Source organism: Phoca vitulina, unplaced genomic scaffold, assembly GCF_004348235.1.
Source record: "Phoca vitulina isolate PV1807 unplaced genomic scaffold, GSC_HSeal_1.0 scaffold15, whole genome shotgun sequence".
Taxonomy (NCBI): Eukaryota; Metazoa; Chordata; class Mammalia; order Carnivora; family Phocidae; genus Phoca; species Phoca vitulina.
The window spans coordinates 14233149-14248540 of NW_022589718.1; the positions used below are offsets into that span (position 1 = coordinate 14233149).

Consider the following 15392-nt stretch of genomic DNA (forward strand, 5'->3'; position numbering starts at 1 on the left):
TTTCATACTTCTTACCCTCGTGTACAGCTGTCAAAATTAGAACCAAGTTGTTTACCTCCTAAAAAGTCTCATAAGGGGGTGCCTGGGTGGCTCAGTCATTAAGCGTCTGCCTTCGGCTCAGGTCATGATCCCAGTGTCCTGGGATCGAGTCCCACATCGGGCTCCCTGCTTGGCAGGAAGCCTGCTTCTCCCTCTCCCACTCCCCCTGCTTGTGTTCCTGCTCTAGCCATCTCTCTCTCTGTCAAATAAATAAATAAAATCTTTAAAAAGAAAAAAAAAAAAAAGTCTCATAAGGAAGGGATACAACTTACATTTACTACGCACTTACTGATGTTAGGCTCTGTGCTAGATGCTATATGTAAATTGGAAGCTATTTAAAAGCAGAAATTATGACTTGATCTTAAATGTAATTCTTCCCCTCTGCCCTCCCCAACCCCAGAAATACAAGGTCTAGGACATAGCTTGGAGCTATGTGAATAGCTTATGTGAATAAGTGAAAAATATAGAATATATAAATCGTTATTAGAGTTCATTTATAAAAGGAGTTTTTTATGTCTAGCTGAAAAAAATTCCAACCATTTGATGAGGACTAATTGATAATGCTAGGAAGTTAAAACCTTGATCATATACTGAAGCTTTATGTCCTCATCCCTGTTTATGTATATAAGGCATTTACTCATTTCCATAGATGGTATTATATTCTAGTATCTCAGAAAACTAAACTTTCAAAGTACAAGACAGAGCAGCGTAATATAAAATTCTTTGCTTTAGAAAATGTATATATTTTTTATTATGAGAGAATTTTCCCCTCAAACTCTAAATAGTTATCACAGCAACAAAAGAATATCGATGGAGGGCTTTATCAGACAACAAAGATGAAGCACTGCGAGAAGCCATAGAAAAGTATCAGCGATATTTAACAGACGTACTCATTCCACAGAAACAAGCAGGATAACAAAACTAGAACAATTTGGTGATACTTTGTACAACCCAGAGAATGAACAAGAATGGATGCCAGGGAAAATATTAAATAGACATTCGACAAGGGTTTTTGTGAGGAAAATCCTCATTAGAGCATGTCCTCATTAGAAGCAAATGTCAAATTTCTCAGATTCCCTAATCTAAGGACTCCAGGCTTGTCCTTCTATGGTCAAAAGGTGCCTGTGGCAGCTCTAGGCTATCAACTCCATACTCCAAAGCCAAAAAGGATATTTTATACATCTATTGTAAAAAAAGAAGAAACCTTTCCCAGTGGACTTCCTACGGCGAGGGCCAAAAATGCATCCCAAACTGATGCCTATACGAGTCACAAGCAAGGAGAATAAGATTACTAACACTGTTTCAGACCCAGGCTTCTGTGAAGCTCCCAAATCTGAACAAAATAGAGTTCCACAGAGGAAGTTAGCAAGCTATGATCCATGGGTTAATTCCAACCAGCTGACTATTTTTGTACTGCTTGCAAGTGAAGAATGATTTTTATATTTTTAAGTGATTGCATTTAAAATGGCTATATAAGTACCCACAAAGCCGAAAATATTTACTATCTGGACTTTTGAGAACATGTTTGCTGATCCCTGTTCTGAAGCAAAGAAAGGGAACAATGATTGCTGGATGGGAAATCGGCTGTCAGTTGGAGCCATTTCTGATTCAAAATTGAAAATAAAAATTAAGGCCCCTAACTTCCTCTTCTATTTAACTTTATCAACACTTTAATACTCTGCCTTTGTTTATTCTTTTATCAACCAGTCATGGGATACAATCAGGGCTCTCTACAAAGTGGTCAATCTATTCTTTTTCCCTCCACATATGTATTCTGAAGTGGTTCAAGGCAATTAAGTCCAAAATGTATGCGCTTTCCAAGGTAGGTGATAAATTTGTTTTTAGAGGGCAGCAGTAACTATTTTATAGGACTACAGGTCAATCCCTGTTCCCTGATTTTTTAAACGGGTCATCTGGCAGGATTTGCATTGCTGCTCTAAGTCAGTTTCACAGTGAAAAAGGGTGATATTGTGGAGCTAGTGTAATTATATTTCATTGTGATCCCAGAGAGTTATAGGGAACTCTAATTGTTTAATGGTTCCCATAAGTCTGGATTTATTACTCTACCACCATTCTGTAAGTTATATAAATGGGAATTGGTAGTAATTCACTCTATTGATGGAGAAATATAGGAGATTAAATGACTTGAGCATGTTATCCACAAAATCTATAATTGAAAACACTGAATAAAAGGGCCAACTAAAGACCATGACAACCTGAAAGTCATGACAACATTGTTTTTTTATCCTCTCGGCTTTGGCAATTTTCACTCACACATTGACAATTCTTCACTCAGTCAAAAACAGGCTTAACAACATTTAAAATATTCTTTATTATATAAGAATTAAACTTCTAAGAAAAAGAAATAAACCAAAAAATACAATCTAGTATTATACATATAATTAAGCACTTAAATGGTCATTCAAGCTGAGATAACCAAATAAATGAGATTGCCACTCACAAGGATTCTTCTAAGAACTTTCAAATTAAATAGCTATACTTACATACACACACACACACACACACACACACACACATTGCTCTCTATAAGTTTTGTTTTTAACCTAAAAAAAATGACTATATATACCATCATTAATTTATTATTCATATTTTAAGGAGATACAATTTTAATTCTTTTAATTTAATTCTTTTAATTTAATTCTCTCTCTCTATATATATAAAATCTGGAATCACCAACATACGTACTTCTGGAACAAAATAGGGAGTGTTACATCAATTTTTCTGATCAAGTCTTCTTTAGACCTGGTCTAAAGAAAGGGAACAATGATTGCTGGATGGGAAATTGGCTGTCTGCTGGAGCCATTACTGATCTTTAAAATGATACAAAATCTCTATTCCCCTCCATCACAATCTCTACCAGCTGGATATGATAGAGGATGTCACCAAAGATTCTTACCATTCAGCACTAAGGAGATTATTTTCACCGAAGTACAGAAACTGCCTCAAATAAGAAAAATGCTACATATAATGTGTGGTAATGTGTGCACAGGATTGGCTTGAGATACATATTCAGAAGGTGTCAGAAGAAAAACCTATCTGGCAGTTTTAGAGACAAAACATATTCCCCTTTCCCCCCTTGTATCTGGAGATAGAAACCTGAGGTATGTGTTTTTCTATTTCTACCTGAGTAGTAATTAATGATTTGCCTATAGAGGGTAATTAGATAAATGATATAAAACCACAATGGCATTTGGCCTGAAATATATAGGATATAAAAGTATGATTCAAACACGCCTAAACAATCCTGGAAACCAGCATGCAGACTATAAGGAAATGGCTGAGGGGAGTCTCTCAATATTAGAATCAGTGTGAATAGCCTAGTCTCAAAGTGTTAATCTCGAAACTGAGTTCATCTCTCTCCTAAACTCAAAGGTATCATTGTCCATATCACTCATTTGGTAATTAATCACGAATTGTTCTGTGATATTTCTGTAATTAATCATCTATTGTTAACTCACATTGTAATTCTACTTTAGCTGTTGAACAGGGTACATCTCAATCTAAACTGGATTTCAAGTAACCTCAGAGTTGAAAACAGTCTCTGTATTCTTTTAGCTAGAATGACAATGTACTTCCCCCCTAAATCAGGCCACTTTGAAAGTGAAAGTGAAGAGTAAAAAGAAAAATAGTAGGCTTTCATAAATCTGCAAGAAAGGAGTAAAAGATAGGAATCTGAAATAGGTCTATGTCCTGGTGGACAGACTATAATAACCTAGGGAACAGGTGGCAGGCACATTATAACCCTCTTAGCTTGAAGGTAAGAAACATTGTCTTACTATCATCCCTTTTTACAAAAATCTTAAAAAGCTAATTTTGTTGAGTACTGCTAAATCATTATGCCAGATATTATGCACATACCTTGAATCTCCATTTCTGTAATTGGCTTTCCAGAAGACAGTAGTTTTCTAGGAAGTATTTATCTTTCTGAAGCAGGATTCTGTGCATGCCACCTGCCTATTCAAAAATTTCCAATGGCTCTCCAAGTATTATGAGAACAAAATCAAAACTCTCCAATTGAAAACTACGAAGACCTTGTTCCAATATATCTCTTCAAGATTTTCATCATAACTTCTAACTCCTTTGCCTTCCTGATTATTATTTAAAATATATTATTTGTATTTTGCCAATTTCTATATATCTAATTCCTGAACATTCCTAGCTGAAATCCCACTTTCCTCATGAAATTTCTCTAATCTCTCTCCCAGCCTGTTACTACCAGTAGAATAACTATTGTCTGAATAGCAGTCTACCTGTATTTCTCTTATATACATCACTTTCCAATTTATACAATAGTTATTCAATTTGACTGCATTGGATAAGACTATTATTACTAGATTTTAAGTCCCTTAGAAGAAGACTCTTGATCAAATTCAAACATACCCCCTAGTAACCAGTACAATGCCTTGTACAAGCGGTGTTCAGAAATGGTTGGTAAGTGAATGGTTCATGAGAACAATAAATTGGTAAATTCTGGTGATAAAGGATACTATTTTCATCATACTAGTGTGTATACCGAGCAAACACTAGACTATTAAAATATTCTCTTTTTTTAAAAAAAGATTTATTTGAGAGAAAGACCTCGAGCGCACGTGCATGCGTGGGAGGGAACGGAAGCAGAAGAGGGAAAGAGAAAATCTCAAGCAGACTCCCCTCTGAGAAGGAGCCTCACACAGGGCTCTATCCCACCACCCTGAGATCATGACCTGAGCCTAAATGAAGAGTGACTGAGCCATTTAGGCACCCAACTATTAAAATATTCTCTAACCAAAAAACATGCATTCTTCTTTCCCTAGAAATTTGAAGGGAAAAAAAGTTAATGTCAATGTTGACAAAATTGTTTAATATTGAAAATAACGGACTTATTTTATCTGTGGTAAGAGTATAATTTAATTTGATTTTAAAGTTTTACAGATATACACAGAGCATTGTTATCCATGGTGGGATGGACATAGTTAAAGCCTCTCCTGTGAGGAATGAAATAGACAAAATAACCACAATTTAATTCTTAACTAAAATTCTGATACAGTAATCAATATTTCACTTTAAAAGGTTTGTTTTCTTTTTTAAAAGATTTATTTGAGAGAGAGAGAACGCGTGAGCACAAGTGGGGGGAGGGGCAAAGGAAGAGAGAATCTCAAGCAGACTCCCTGCTAAGCATGGAGCCCAACGCAGGGCTCAATTCCAGGACCCTGAGATCATGACCTGAGCCAAAACCAAGAGTCGGATGCTTAACCGACTGAGCCACCCAGGTGCCCCACTTTAAAAGGGTTTTAATCCTTTTATGTGTTGTGAATCCACTATGGAGTATCGAATTTGTCTAAGAAGTTAAATTTCAATATAATTTGAAAGACATGAAACTAGATTGTTTACTAGCTGAACTCGAACTTATTAAAAGGGTACTCACCTTCTCACATGCCCTAACTGTCTGAGAAACAACTCCCGGAGCATAGCTGATTAGACTAGCAGGAGTCAATCTAATGGCCATGAGCACAAACTGCAGCCTCATTCAGATTCTCCCCTTCTTGTCCCTGAGACTCAGGAGAGACAGTAGCTGCAGGTGGTATATTTCTAAGCCAAAGACACATAAAGGAGGGGCTGAAAAGCCCATATTTAGGCCACAGAGAAGTAAAACAAAAATACAGTCTATAAAAAGAATAATGAAACTAATGAACAAAGACCAGCAAAGAAAAGAAACCAAGCAACTGCAGAAAGAGAGACGGAAAATGCAGTCAAGGTACCCAACAGTTTACAAATTTCTTGTTCTAGTCTTTTGTGAATCTCAGCTACTATGGGTTATCTCAGAAAAGTAGTAAGCATACATTTATATAAGTATAAAACAGATTTCCATTTATGCTTACTCTAGATTCAATTGATCTGTTACTAGTAACTAAAATGTCTCTGAAGCACTGGCCCCTTTGCTCTTTACGCTGATATGCTCAAACGGCAGATATGTGAACTTTAAATCTATAGCTGTGAATGCATTTTATTTAACATCTTTGGGCTAACAGAAACTGCTTATCAACCCACCTCTAGAAAGGCATTAATCAAATCCTTATAATGAGCTAACACATTTCCCCAAAGTGAGCAAAGACTCTTCATCACTTCTCAATGTGAGAAATAAGCCCATTTAATGCCAATTACTATTGACACAATTTCTTCTTACATACAATATAAATAAATCTGTCAAATTAAGACAAATGAACAATCAAAAGAAATTTCTCCATGTTCCACACATTTAACAGATGCTCGAGTAATGACAAAATAGCAGTGCTTTTATATAATATGAAAGAAAGCACTTCTGAATTAAACCTTTCATTTTTAGGTGTTAATAATACCATATGCAACTGGGACTTAAGTTCTACTTAATAATGATAGCAGACAAAGCAGTAGCAGTAGAATGCCAGGGTAGCTAACAATAATAAGAAAAAAACCTGCCATACGAAAGATAAAATCTTCATGTCTCTCCTATTTAGGCTTTACAGCAATCTTGTAAAGCTGGGGGTTGATAGAGATAATTAATTTTTTTTAGAAACAAAAATTTACTCCACTATAAAAGTGGATTTTTCAAATGAGTTGGCTAATACCCCCATTTTCTTATAACCCTCCTTTTTACTGCCATTTGCTTTCTAACCTTTTTCTGAACATTGCCTGCTTGCCCCTCCAGATGCCTATCTATCCTCCACCCTGCTCTGTGTCCTGGGAAACTCACTTATATGGATCACATCAATGAGCTCTTTTGGTCTTTAAGTTCTTATTACATTTGGCTAATGGGAGGCAATGGCAGGAGACTGGTGGGGAGCAGGAGTGTGAGAGGCAGGGGTTAGATATACCCTCTCAAAGTGCTGTCAGGGGGCCTTCTCTAAGCAGCTACCTTCTTCTGCTTCCAGGGACCTCTCCCTTTCCTTGCCCCTTCAGGCCCAAAAATGATAATGTCTCCCCACTTGCTATCCCTTGCTCGTATCTTTAAACCTTGCCCACCTTTGTTTACCATTCTTTTATTAAACTTTCCTCAAATTATCCACTTTGAGTGTGCTGTTTATTGCCAAGACACTAATGAATACAATTCTTTATCCCTATATCTTTGGAACACCTCCTTCTAAAGCTGCCAAAGCCTTTACATAAAAATTGCCCAGTTAAATGGCTTGCCTACCTTGATTTCTCCCTGTAGCACCGATCACCTGTTTCTTCTTCATACTGCTATTACACGCAAATAGACATGTGATAGACCTGTCAGTTTTCTCTTCCCATTGCTGCTCTTTAAACACGGTAATCTGCAAAGGTCCTTTCCTTAACTCTAAACTCATCTCTCTCCATATTTTCTCTACCAGGACCTTGCGACACGTGATTACTATATTGATGGCTTTCCAAAAGATCTCTCTAATCCTAGACTGCTTTCGTACTCTAGTGCTGTATTTTCAACCACTAGTTTTATCTACGTGTCCCTATATCATATCAATTCTAAGTACAAAATTATCAAGGCAGAGGAAACCAGTATTTCTCTCTAGCTTTCTTACTTCCCTGAACTGACCACCAGTTTCTAAGTCCACTCTAGCGCCCTATTCATTTCCATATATATAATTATTCCTTCATAAGTGGCTTTCATCCTTCTCTTCCTTCTTAATTGCTAATGCCACTAAATTGCAGTCAGGATTAGCTTCAAGTTTGGTAACTGCATAAACTTTCAAATTGGTATCTTCCACAGTATCTAGCACACAGTCTTAATCATTTTGCATTTCAGTATTTGTTGAGTTAGTGGATCAAAACAAATTATAAAGGAACTGGTTTATAAAGCTTATATAAAAATTTAGATAATTAAGGAAAATATGCAATATGTTTGGAAAGACAAATATGGAAAAAATACAATGCTCATATTTACAAGTAACCAAAGTATTGCTTGTATGCCAGGTACTAAACTATGTACCTATATATACATAGCTCATTTAATTTTTACACACACACACACACACACACACACACAAATGCTCATAGAGGAGGTATTAACACCCACATATCACTGATAAGTCAATTAAGGTTCCAGGAAATTAAGTTCAAGTTCACAAAACTAGAAAGTGGAGGACTGTAAACTGAAAAGTATGTCTGTCTATGTTACATTCACAATATGTTTAGTTTAACATGCATGGTGAACCTGAACTTTATATTTATCATCAAGCTTTGAGCAAAAGAAAGTTTTGGCTTATGTAAATATTACTAAGTTCTATCTGCTAAGTAAGACAAATTAGTTAATGGTATTAGATCTCCCTATCAAATTCTCTGCCTTTTCTGATTTACTAGGCTAAGTTAGCTCGGGAACTTGACATGAGGAGGGGCAGGAAGCAGGATGGTGGAGACAGTGTAAGGGGGCTGAGTCCTAATTCAAGCACCTCATTCAGAAGGTGCTTTTAGAATCAAATGGAAAGCATAAGTTGTCTAAAAATCAAATTGAAACCGTGAGTTCTCCAGAAAGGACACTAAGCAAGCAAACACTGGGGCTCAACAGTAGCTAAGCTGGGTTTTTACAGTAAGTTTTTACTAACACATTAGCCACCAGATAAACCAACCCTGATGGACAGCAGCCTGCCTTGGAACCAGGGAGTAAGTGAATGGGAGGATGGCAATTGGTATTTATTGGTTCATAACCCTGATTAAATATGATTTTTTTTTTCTATTTTAAAGTGCCTAATAGTAGGAGTTCTCGATTTAGATTAACTGTAGTGGAAGGGCTAAGGAGGGTAAACTAGTCTAAAAGTCATTCTCTATCACTGACAAGGTGTTTAAAATTACACGTGCTCCAGTGATGGATTGAGACATTACTGATGAGAATGTACTGTGAACACGAATAGCTGAAAAAGATTGAGAACCACAAACCTCGAGTAATGCTGACTGGGACAGCTTATAAAATAATGTTATTTTTCATTGAAATTTCATGAAACAAAATGACTCATGGGAGACAACAAATAGATATTTTCCAAAAATGAAGGGCATTGTTCATGGTTTTTCAAGAATAAGAACATTATAAATGCTATAAGCTATTTTTTAAAAAATAGGTCAATGATAAACATACAATGCTCTTAAGTATAGCAGAGAGCACACTTAGCTTAGTGTTCTCTGCTTGGCAGAGCAACTAGACATTACTTATATAACAATGCCCTAGTCGTACCCTCAAAGTAGGTAATAAATCTTAGAACTCTGTTCCCTTTTGTTCCAGTTCACCTTCACCTTTTCAAATAAAAACACCAATGGTCCTTTTAAAGCAAGGATACCCAAATTTTTGGATCGTGAACCTTATGAGTGAAAAAATGTTTTGAGAACCCGTTCAATAAATATATGTGCCCATCTGTGAATTGTAACAAACACTGCTATACTAATACATAATAGATACATGTAAAAATTACATAAAAAGAGAATTATAAAGGATGGGAAAGAGATGAAACAATTAAAACTTTTAAAAATATTTTAATTACTAATTTAGAAAATATCTTTTCGCTCAATTAAAAAAACCTTTAAAAAATCTTGTAAAAAATTGTGAGGTAGATTTGAGGGTCTGATTCTAAGTCCATTTTCAATAGCTTGTCCCATTGATCACATTGGCTCAAAAGATGTGACTGAGACATGGTAGAGCCACTGGGAAAATGTGCATTGTGACCAATGCCTACTAAATAAAAAGGCTTATTTTTAACGCCATTTACTAATTTTGCTAAGGTTTTAATTGAAATTCTGCTAGTAAATTGCATCTTTCTTGATGTTTTCTAATAGGTTCAAAAACCACCTAAACACAAATTAAGAAACACTTTAAAACAGGTTAGAAAATTCTGATTTCAAGTTTTTTAATTATACGTAGATAAAACAGCTGGGTGATTTACACCATTTTTTGGCAAAAAAAAAATTCACAAAACAGTGTACATTTTCTAAAAATCTATTCTCAAATGTCTTCTTCATTTTTTGAAGTTTCTTTAAAAATGCAGTCACTTTCCCATTTACTCAAATATGCATAACATATGTAATATTTGCCTTCAAGGGTTTGACTATGTTTCTTTTTTTAAAAAGTACCTACATACAAGTAAAAAATACCTACACACATGCCATTTGTCATCACAGATGATGACAAATTTTCAATCCTCTTATTTTCATTAAAAAAAAAAAAGGCACAACAACTAAATATGACAATTCCTGAAAATACTAATTCATGAAATAGCCAGATAATCTCTTTATGCTATAAGACTGTCATTCCCTCGGATTACCAACAATGTTATTTATGAAGGATCTACCATTTAGGATAGTACCCATAAATCTACTCATTTAGGCATGTGTCAAGTGCGATATGTGACAACAGGCTGAAAGTGAACAGATGAGTGAGTTTGTCAGTGTCAATCCTTTGCTACTCAGACTCCCATTCTTCCTCAGAAAACACCTTGAGCTGACTCAGACAGGCTGACACATGGACCTAATGAGGGAGCCAGCATAAATCTGTGTATTGAATATTAGCAGATGTTAATTTCTTTATTCAGAAATAAAGAAATTACTATCTTAATAAATTAAAATTCTAATATTTTTTCCTGTCCCCAATGGCTCATCTTGTATGTTCCATAGAGTGTCTACTTTGGAGACTTCTACTTTAAAATACATACTCTTGAGGATTTAAAAATTTCCGATTTCAAGTCACCTCTGAAAAACAACCAGTTTGCTTCCTTCCTCCCTCAAGCAATTCATAATTTCAGACAATGCCAACAAAAATGGTTACCCCAAACATTCGTATTTCTTTAGTGTCGAGGTTATTTGAGAAAATTATTATCATTACCAGTTTGAAGGAACAAAAATGTTCTTTAGAATAAGGAGCAATATTCTGACTATCATTTACATAAATTATTCTGATAAACCATCAATGATGTTGACTATCAAAATCTCTCAATTCCAGCATTATTGTAAAACAATGTAAAGTTAAATGGATTTTGAATGATAAGACCGTAGCTACATTTTATTGCTTTACAGAAGAATGGCAGTAAAGTACAATAAAACACAGGTAATTATTTTTATTAGTAACAAGATTTAAATCAGCTTTAAAAGAGAACAGGTGACTTCAAATACACGGTAACAGTCCTTTACAAAATTCATTTCTCCAGGAAAATCCGAGAGAACAGTAAGAGTCTTAAGAGCAGCTAGGCTACTCAATTCCAAGTCTGACAGTTTATTTCAGGTGTGCGTCTTACCTTTGCTCCATGCTTATGCAGAACTTCCATGACGTCATTGTGAGCTCTTTCTGCTGCGACGTGCAGGGGAGTCATGAAACTATGGAGAGGAGAAAAGGAAAAGGAAATTTCCTAATTTTGTTGCATTTCCCTTTTAAAAACCATACTACTCCCTCTGCAATTACACTTACTCTTTATTCTTTTCATTAACATTTGCTCCTTTTCTAAGTAATAGTTCTGTCACTTGTTTTCGTTTGGGATGCAAGGAGGCCACAGCACAGTGCTGTAAAGTAAACACAACTAAGTTAATAAAATAAACTTCTATTTAAAAGAGATACCAGAATTAAATAGCATCTGCTGACTATTTAGAATATTGTTCTGTCAAAACATACTTATATATTTTACATTATGGAGATGATCAAATTCTTTCTAAATATACTGGAAGTATAAGACATACGCCTTTAAACCAAGGTGAAATTATCTTAGTTAAGCATTAAGAGAGACTTTGTTTCTTTTCCTTTGGCCAATAAGTAATTATCCAATATATACTTATTTGGAGGTATCAGAATGCTGCCTCTCCAAAGCTACAAATACTCTTACCTGAATTAGTCAATCCTTCATTAGGTTGTCAGCCACATAAATCAACAGTTCTCAAACTCTGCCCCAGAGCTACTCCTAGCACTATAAGCCTATATGCCCAGGGACAGGCAAAAAGGCAATAAACTTGAAGGAGCTTAGCGGAAGACGTATTCTCAGAAATTTTATGTTTTATCCTATATTTGTATAATTTTTGCATTCAACTTTGTTTTATATAAATGTTTGTATTAAAATTTTAAGAGTAAAAACCTACTTACTAATGAATAAAACAAACACTCCAAAAAAGCAGGTCAGGTTTACTCTGCTGCTTTGCGTATCTCCTGGCATAATGCTGGAGAGCGTGAATGTATCTGAATCCCAGTTCAAGAGTCATGTATTTAAGTATACATACAGTTGGCCCATTTCAGTTTGTCGACTCTTTTAATGTCATTTTCAGCAAGAAGTGACTATAGCTTGACTTTTTTTGTGCCGGATATATGTGGGAATGTTAACTGAAGCATATTTACAGGTCTGTGATAGAGGCATGGTGTATGTTTAAATTCTGAATTCAGGAATAATTTTACCAGCCCTATATCTGAAACTTAATGTGGTCAATGACAAGGAAAATAAGCTAATCTTTCTGAAAGTACATTAGAAGAAAAAACATGAAGAGTTTAAAAAACAATTTGTACAGTCTGGAACAAAAAATTTATCATATTATCATTTTTCTATAATGAATGTAGTAATTCTTTGGATAATTAAGATAATTGCTCCAAAGGATGATGCAAGTACCTTTGAAAATACTTTAATCTTCTACAGAAAACAAATAGTCTTTACCTAGCAACATAAAAAAAAAAAAAGATTCTAAAAAGAAAATCACATCTTATATTTTATGAAAGAATGGGCCACAAAAGTAGATTTGTTATGATATGGTTGGGTAAAGACAAAGGTAAAAATAATTCCCAAATCAAGGGTGAGCAAATGTCTATTCCCTCACCCATGAAAGCAATCATTTCCTGAACCAAATTTAAAAATCAATGCAACCAACATTAAAATGGCAATTCCTGGCATTTCAGATACTAAAGTTACTTTAAGGTTTCTGAAATGAAAATCATACTTTGTCCCTCCACTACTATTATAGACCTAAGGAATGGATTAACAATAAAATCTTACCAGCGCAGTTTCATGAGACTGTGGTTGTTTGAAATTAATGATTTCCAAAGCGAGTGTTTTTTTAACTTTGGCTAAGTCTGCTTCTCTGGCCGCTTGGAGTAAAGAATGACCTTTAAATTCATCTGTTAATGAAATAATGGTTGACATAAAAGATTTGAAATCTGTAAAAATCATTTTAGCATGATTACAAATCAGAAAATTATTAATTTTACATATTGCTCTATTTTACCAATAGCAGCAACAGATAGGATGATAAAGGTGCAAAGGATGTATAGTTAATGAAAACTTTTGAAAAATGTATGCTCTGAAATAAGATGTTTATACTCTCAGAATTCATAAGGATACACATACAAAGATACTCACTCCAGCTAAGTTTTAAAACATGCAACCAAAAATGTCCACCAAATGGAAACCAGTTATAAACACATATACACTGGAATACTTTATAGCTCTTAAACAAGAAAGGTCTGTACATACTATCACGAAAGTATATATAATTAAATGAAAATTCAAGTAGTAAAAGAGGAAAGACAGGTTGACCCAATTTTTTTGTATTGTTACTACTACCATTGCCACCACAACTAAATATAAGAAATGGTACCAAAAAGGCACTTAGAGAAATAGTCACCAAAATATTAATAGTTTTAGCATAGAAAAGGGAAGAACTGAACTATGGTGAAGTGCCAGAGTTTGATAATTTTTCAAAGAACAATTAATATTTTATTTATTATTTGTATGAGATTTTTTCAAATGTGATTTCTAAATTAACAGCATAAATAAAAATCCAGTACTCTAATTAAAAACTTATAGTTATATTTTCTATTTTACAATTTTGGTTAGTATTTTGATATAACCACTTGATAACAAAAAGTTGACAATTGTTCTAAAAAGATACAAATGATATGTAACCCAATACATTACATAGCAATCCTTGGCCCATTACAGGTCTTTGTACCTGCCTACTACTGAATTCCTTTCTTTTCCTCTCTCTCCTCTCCTGAGTTCCCCATCTCACTTCCCTCTGTCCCTCAAAAGACAGAGAAAGACACACACACACACACACACACACACACACACACACACACACGCCTTAATAACTACTATTATTGTTCAAGGTCTCAGTTTAGATATCCTGGATAAGCCTTCCTGATGTTCCTCATTATTGGGTTAGGATTCCTTCTTATGAAGTCCATTGCACTTGCATTTAGCCTTCTTTCACAGACATATCCCATGACCTTATTTGCTATGGTAGTCCTATCACTTAGCATACTGCTTGGTATATAGCATAGTATGTATTCAATTTGTTGCATGAATGCTGAATATTTATAAGTCATGGCAGGTTCAGGGGAAAAACCATTTTTACAAAACCTCTTGTTTAGTGGTACCTTATCATCACTAAATTCCTCAAAGTATAGGAATTTGAAACTTCAGAACTCAAACTCAAGTTCAAATGAAATAAAAGTAAACCAGTATTTTCAAATAACAAAATTACAGATTTTCATTTTAAAATCAATAAAAATATTTTATTGATGTATACTCAATGATAAAATTAGGGCTAAATCAAGTGAAAGACTTACAAACTGCCATATATAAGGAGCAGGATCCTGACAATTACAAAGGAAAGTGATGTACTGAGAACTGATTTCAAATAAAAAGTACAATTTTGCTTTGTCTAGAAAGTCTAGAAGTCTAGAAAAATTTAAACTGAGTTCAAATCATACTGGCTTTTTCTCTGACAAATGTTCTATGGATATCAAAATGATAAAAGCAATTCTACTTTTTCAATTACTCCTTTAAGTTCAGGAAAGGTACTCAGAAAAAAATTAAATGGGCAAATTTATGAAAAACAAACAGTAAGACTGCAGTACTAAGGAAATCAAGAAATTAGGATGTAATAATGCAATTAAACAACACGATATTCTCAAATAACAAGAAGTAAAATATTTATTTTTTTTGCTCTTCAGAAAAAAAAGTAAAGATTTCTGCCCAAATTGACTTTCAAATTTAAAATATTTTATTGATGTATACTCAAGAATAAAAAAACCCCCAGAGAATGGAAAATCTATCAACAATATAATGGTCCCTCTAAATGCAAAGGTTACATAAAGGTTTGTTTTTAAAAACCTCAAGGAAGAAAGAAAAAAAAAAACCTCAAGGAAGTACTTAAGTAGCTAAAAAGAAGGCAGTAAAACTGCAAATTACTCCAACTTACCCTGAAAACTTAATGTTTATAAAATGCCCTAAAAGTTTCTCTTTTCAAATGCATTTTGAAACAAGAATGAAAGCTACTTTCAGTATTTTCACCTCTAGTATGTGCAGAATCCAAACTACCTTGTTCATTTGGCTTCATGGAAACAATACATTAAAAAAAGAGAAGAGCAGAAAAAAAAATGTGTGTAA

At 34.4% G+C, this 15392-nt stretch overlaps 1 protein-coding gene across 1 annotated transcript in view; it reads right to left on the minus strand.

The window, feature by feature from the left end:
• Positions 1 to 15392, minus strand: part of TNKS (tankyrase) — a 197853-nt gene that overhangs the window by 46758 nt on the left and 135703 nt on the right. Inside the window, exons 9-11 of the mRNA XM_032413489.1 lie at positions 12993 to 13114; positions 11435 to 11526; positions 11265 to 11343 (exon numbers count right to left, since the gene is read on the minus strand). Of these exons, the coding sequence (XP_032269380.1) occupies positions 11265 to 11343; positions 11435 to 11526; positions 12993 to 13114 (293 nt within the window). The remainder of the gene's footprint in view (positions 1 to 11264; positions 11344 to 11434; positions 11527 to 12992; positions 13115 to 15392) is intronic.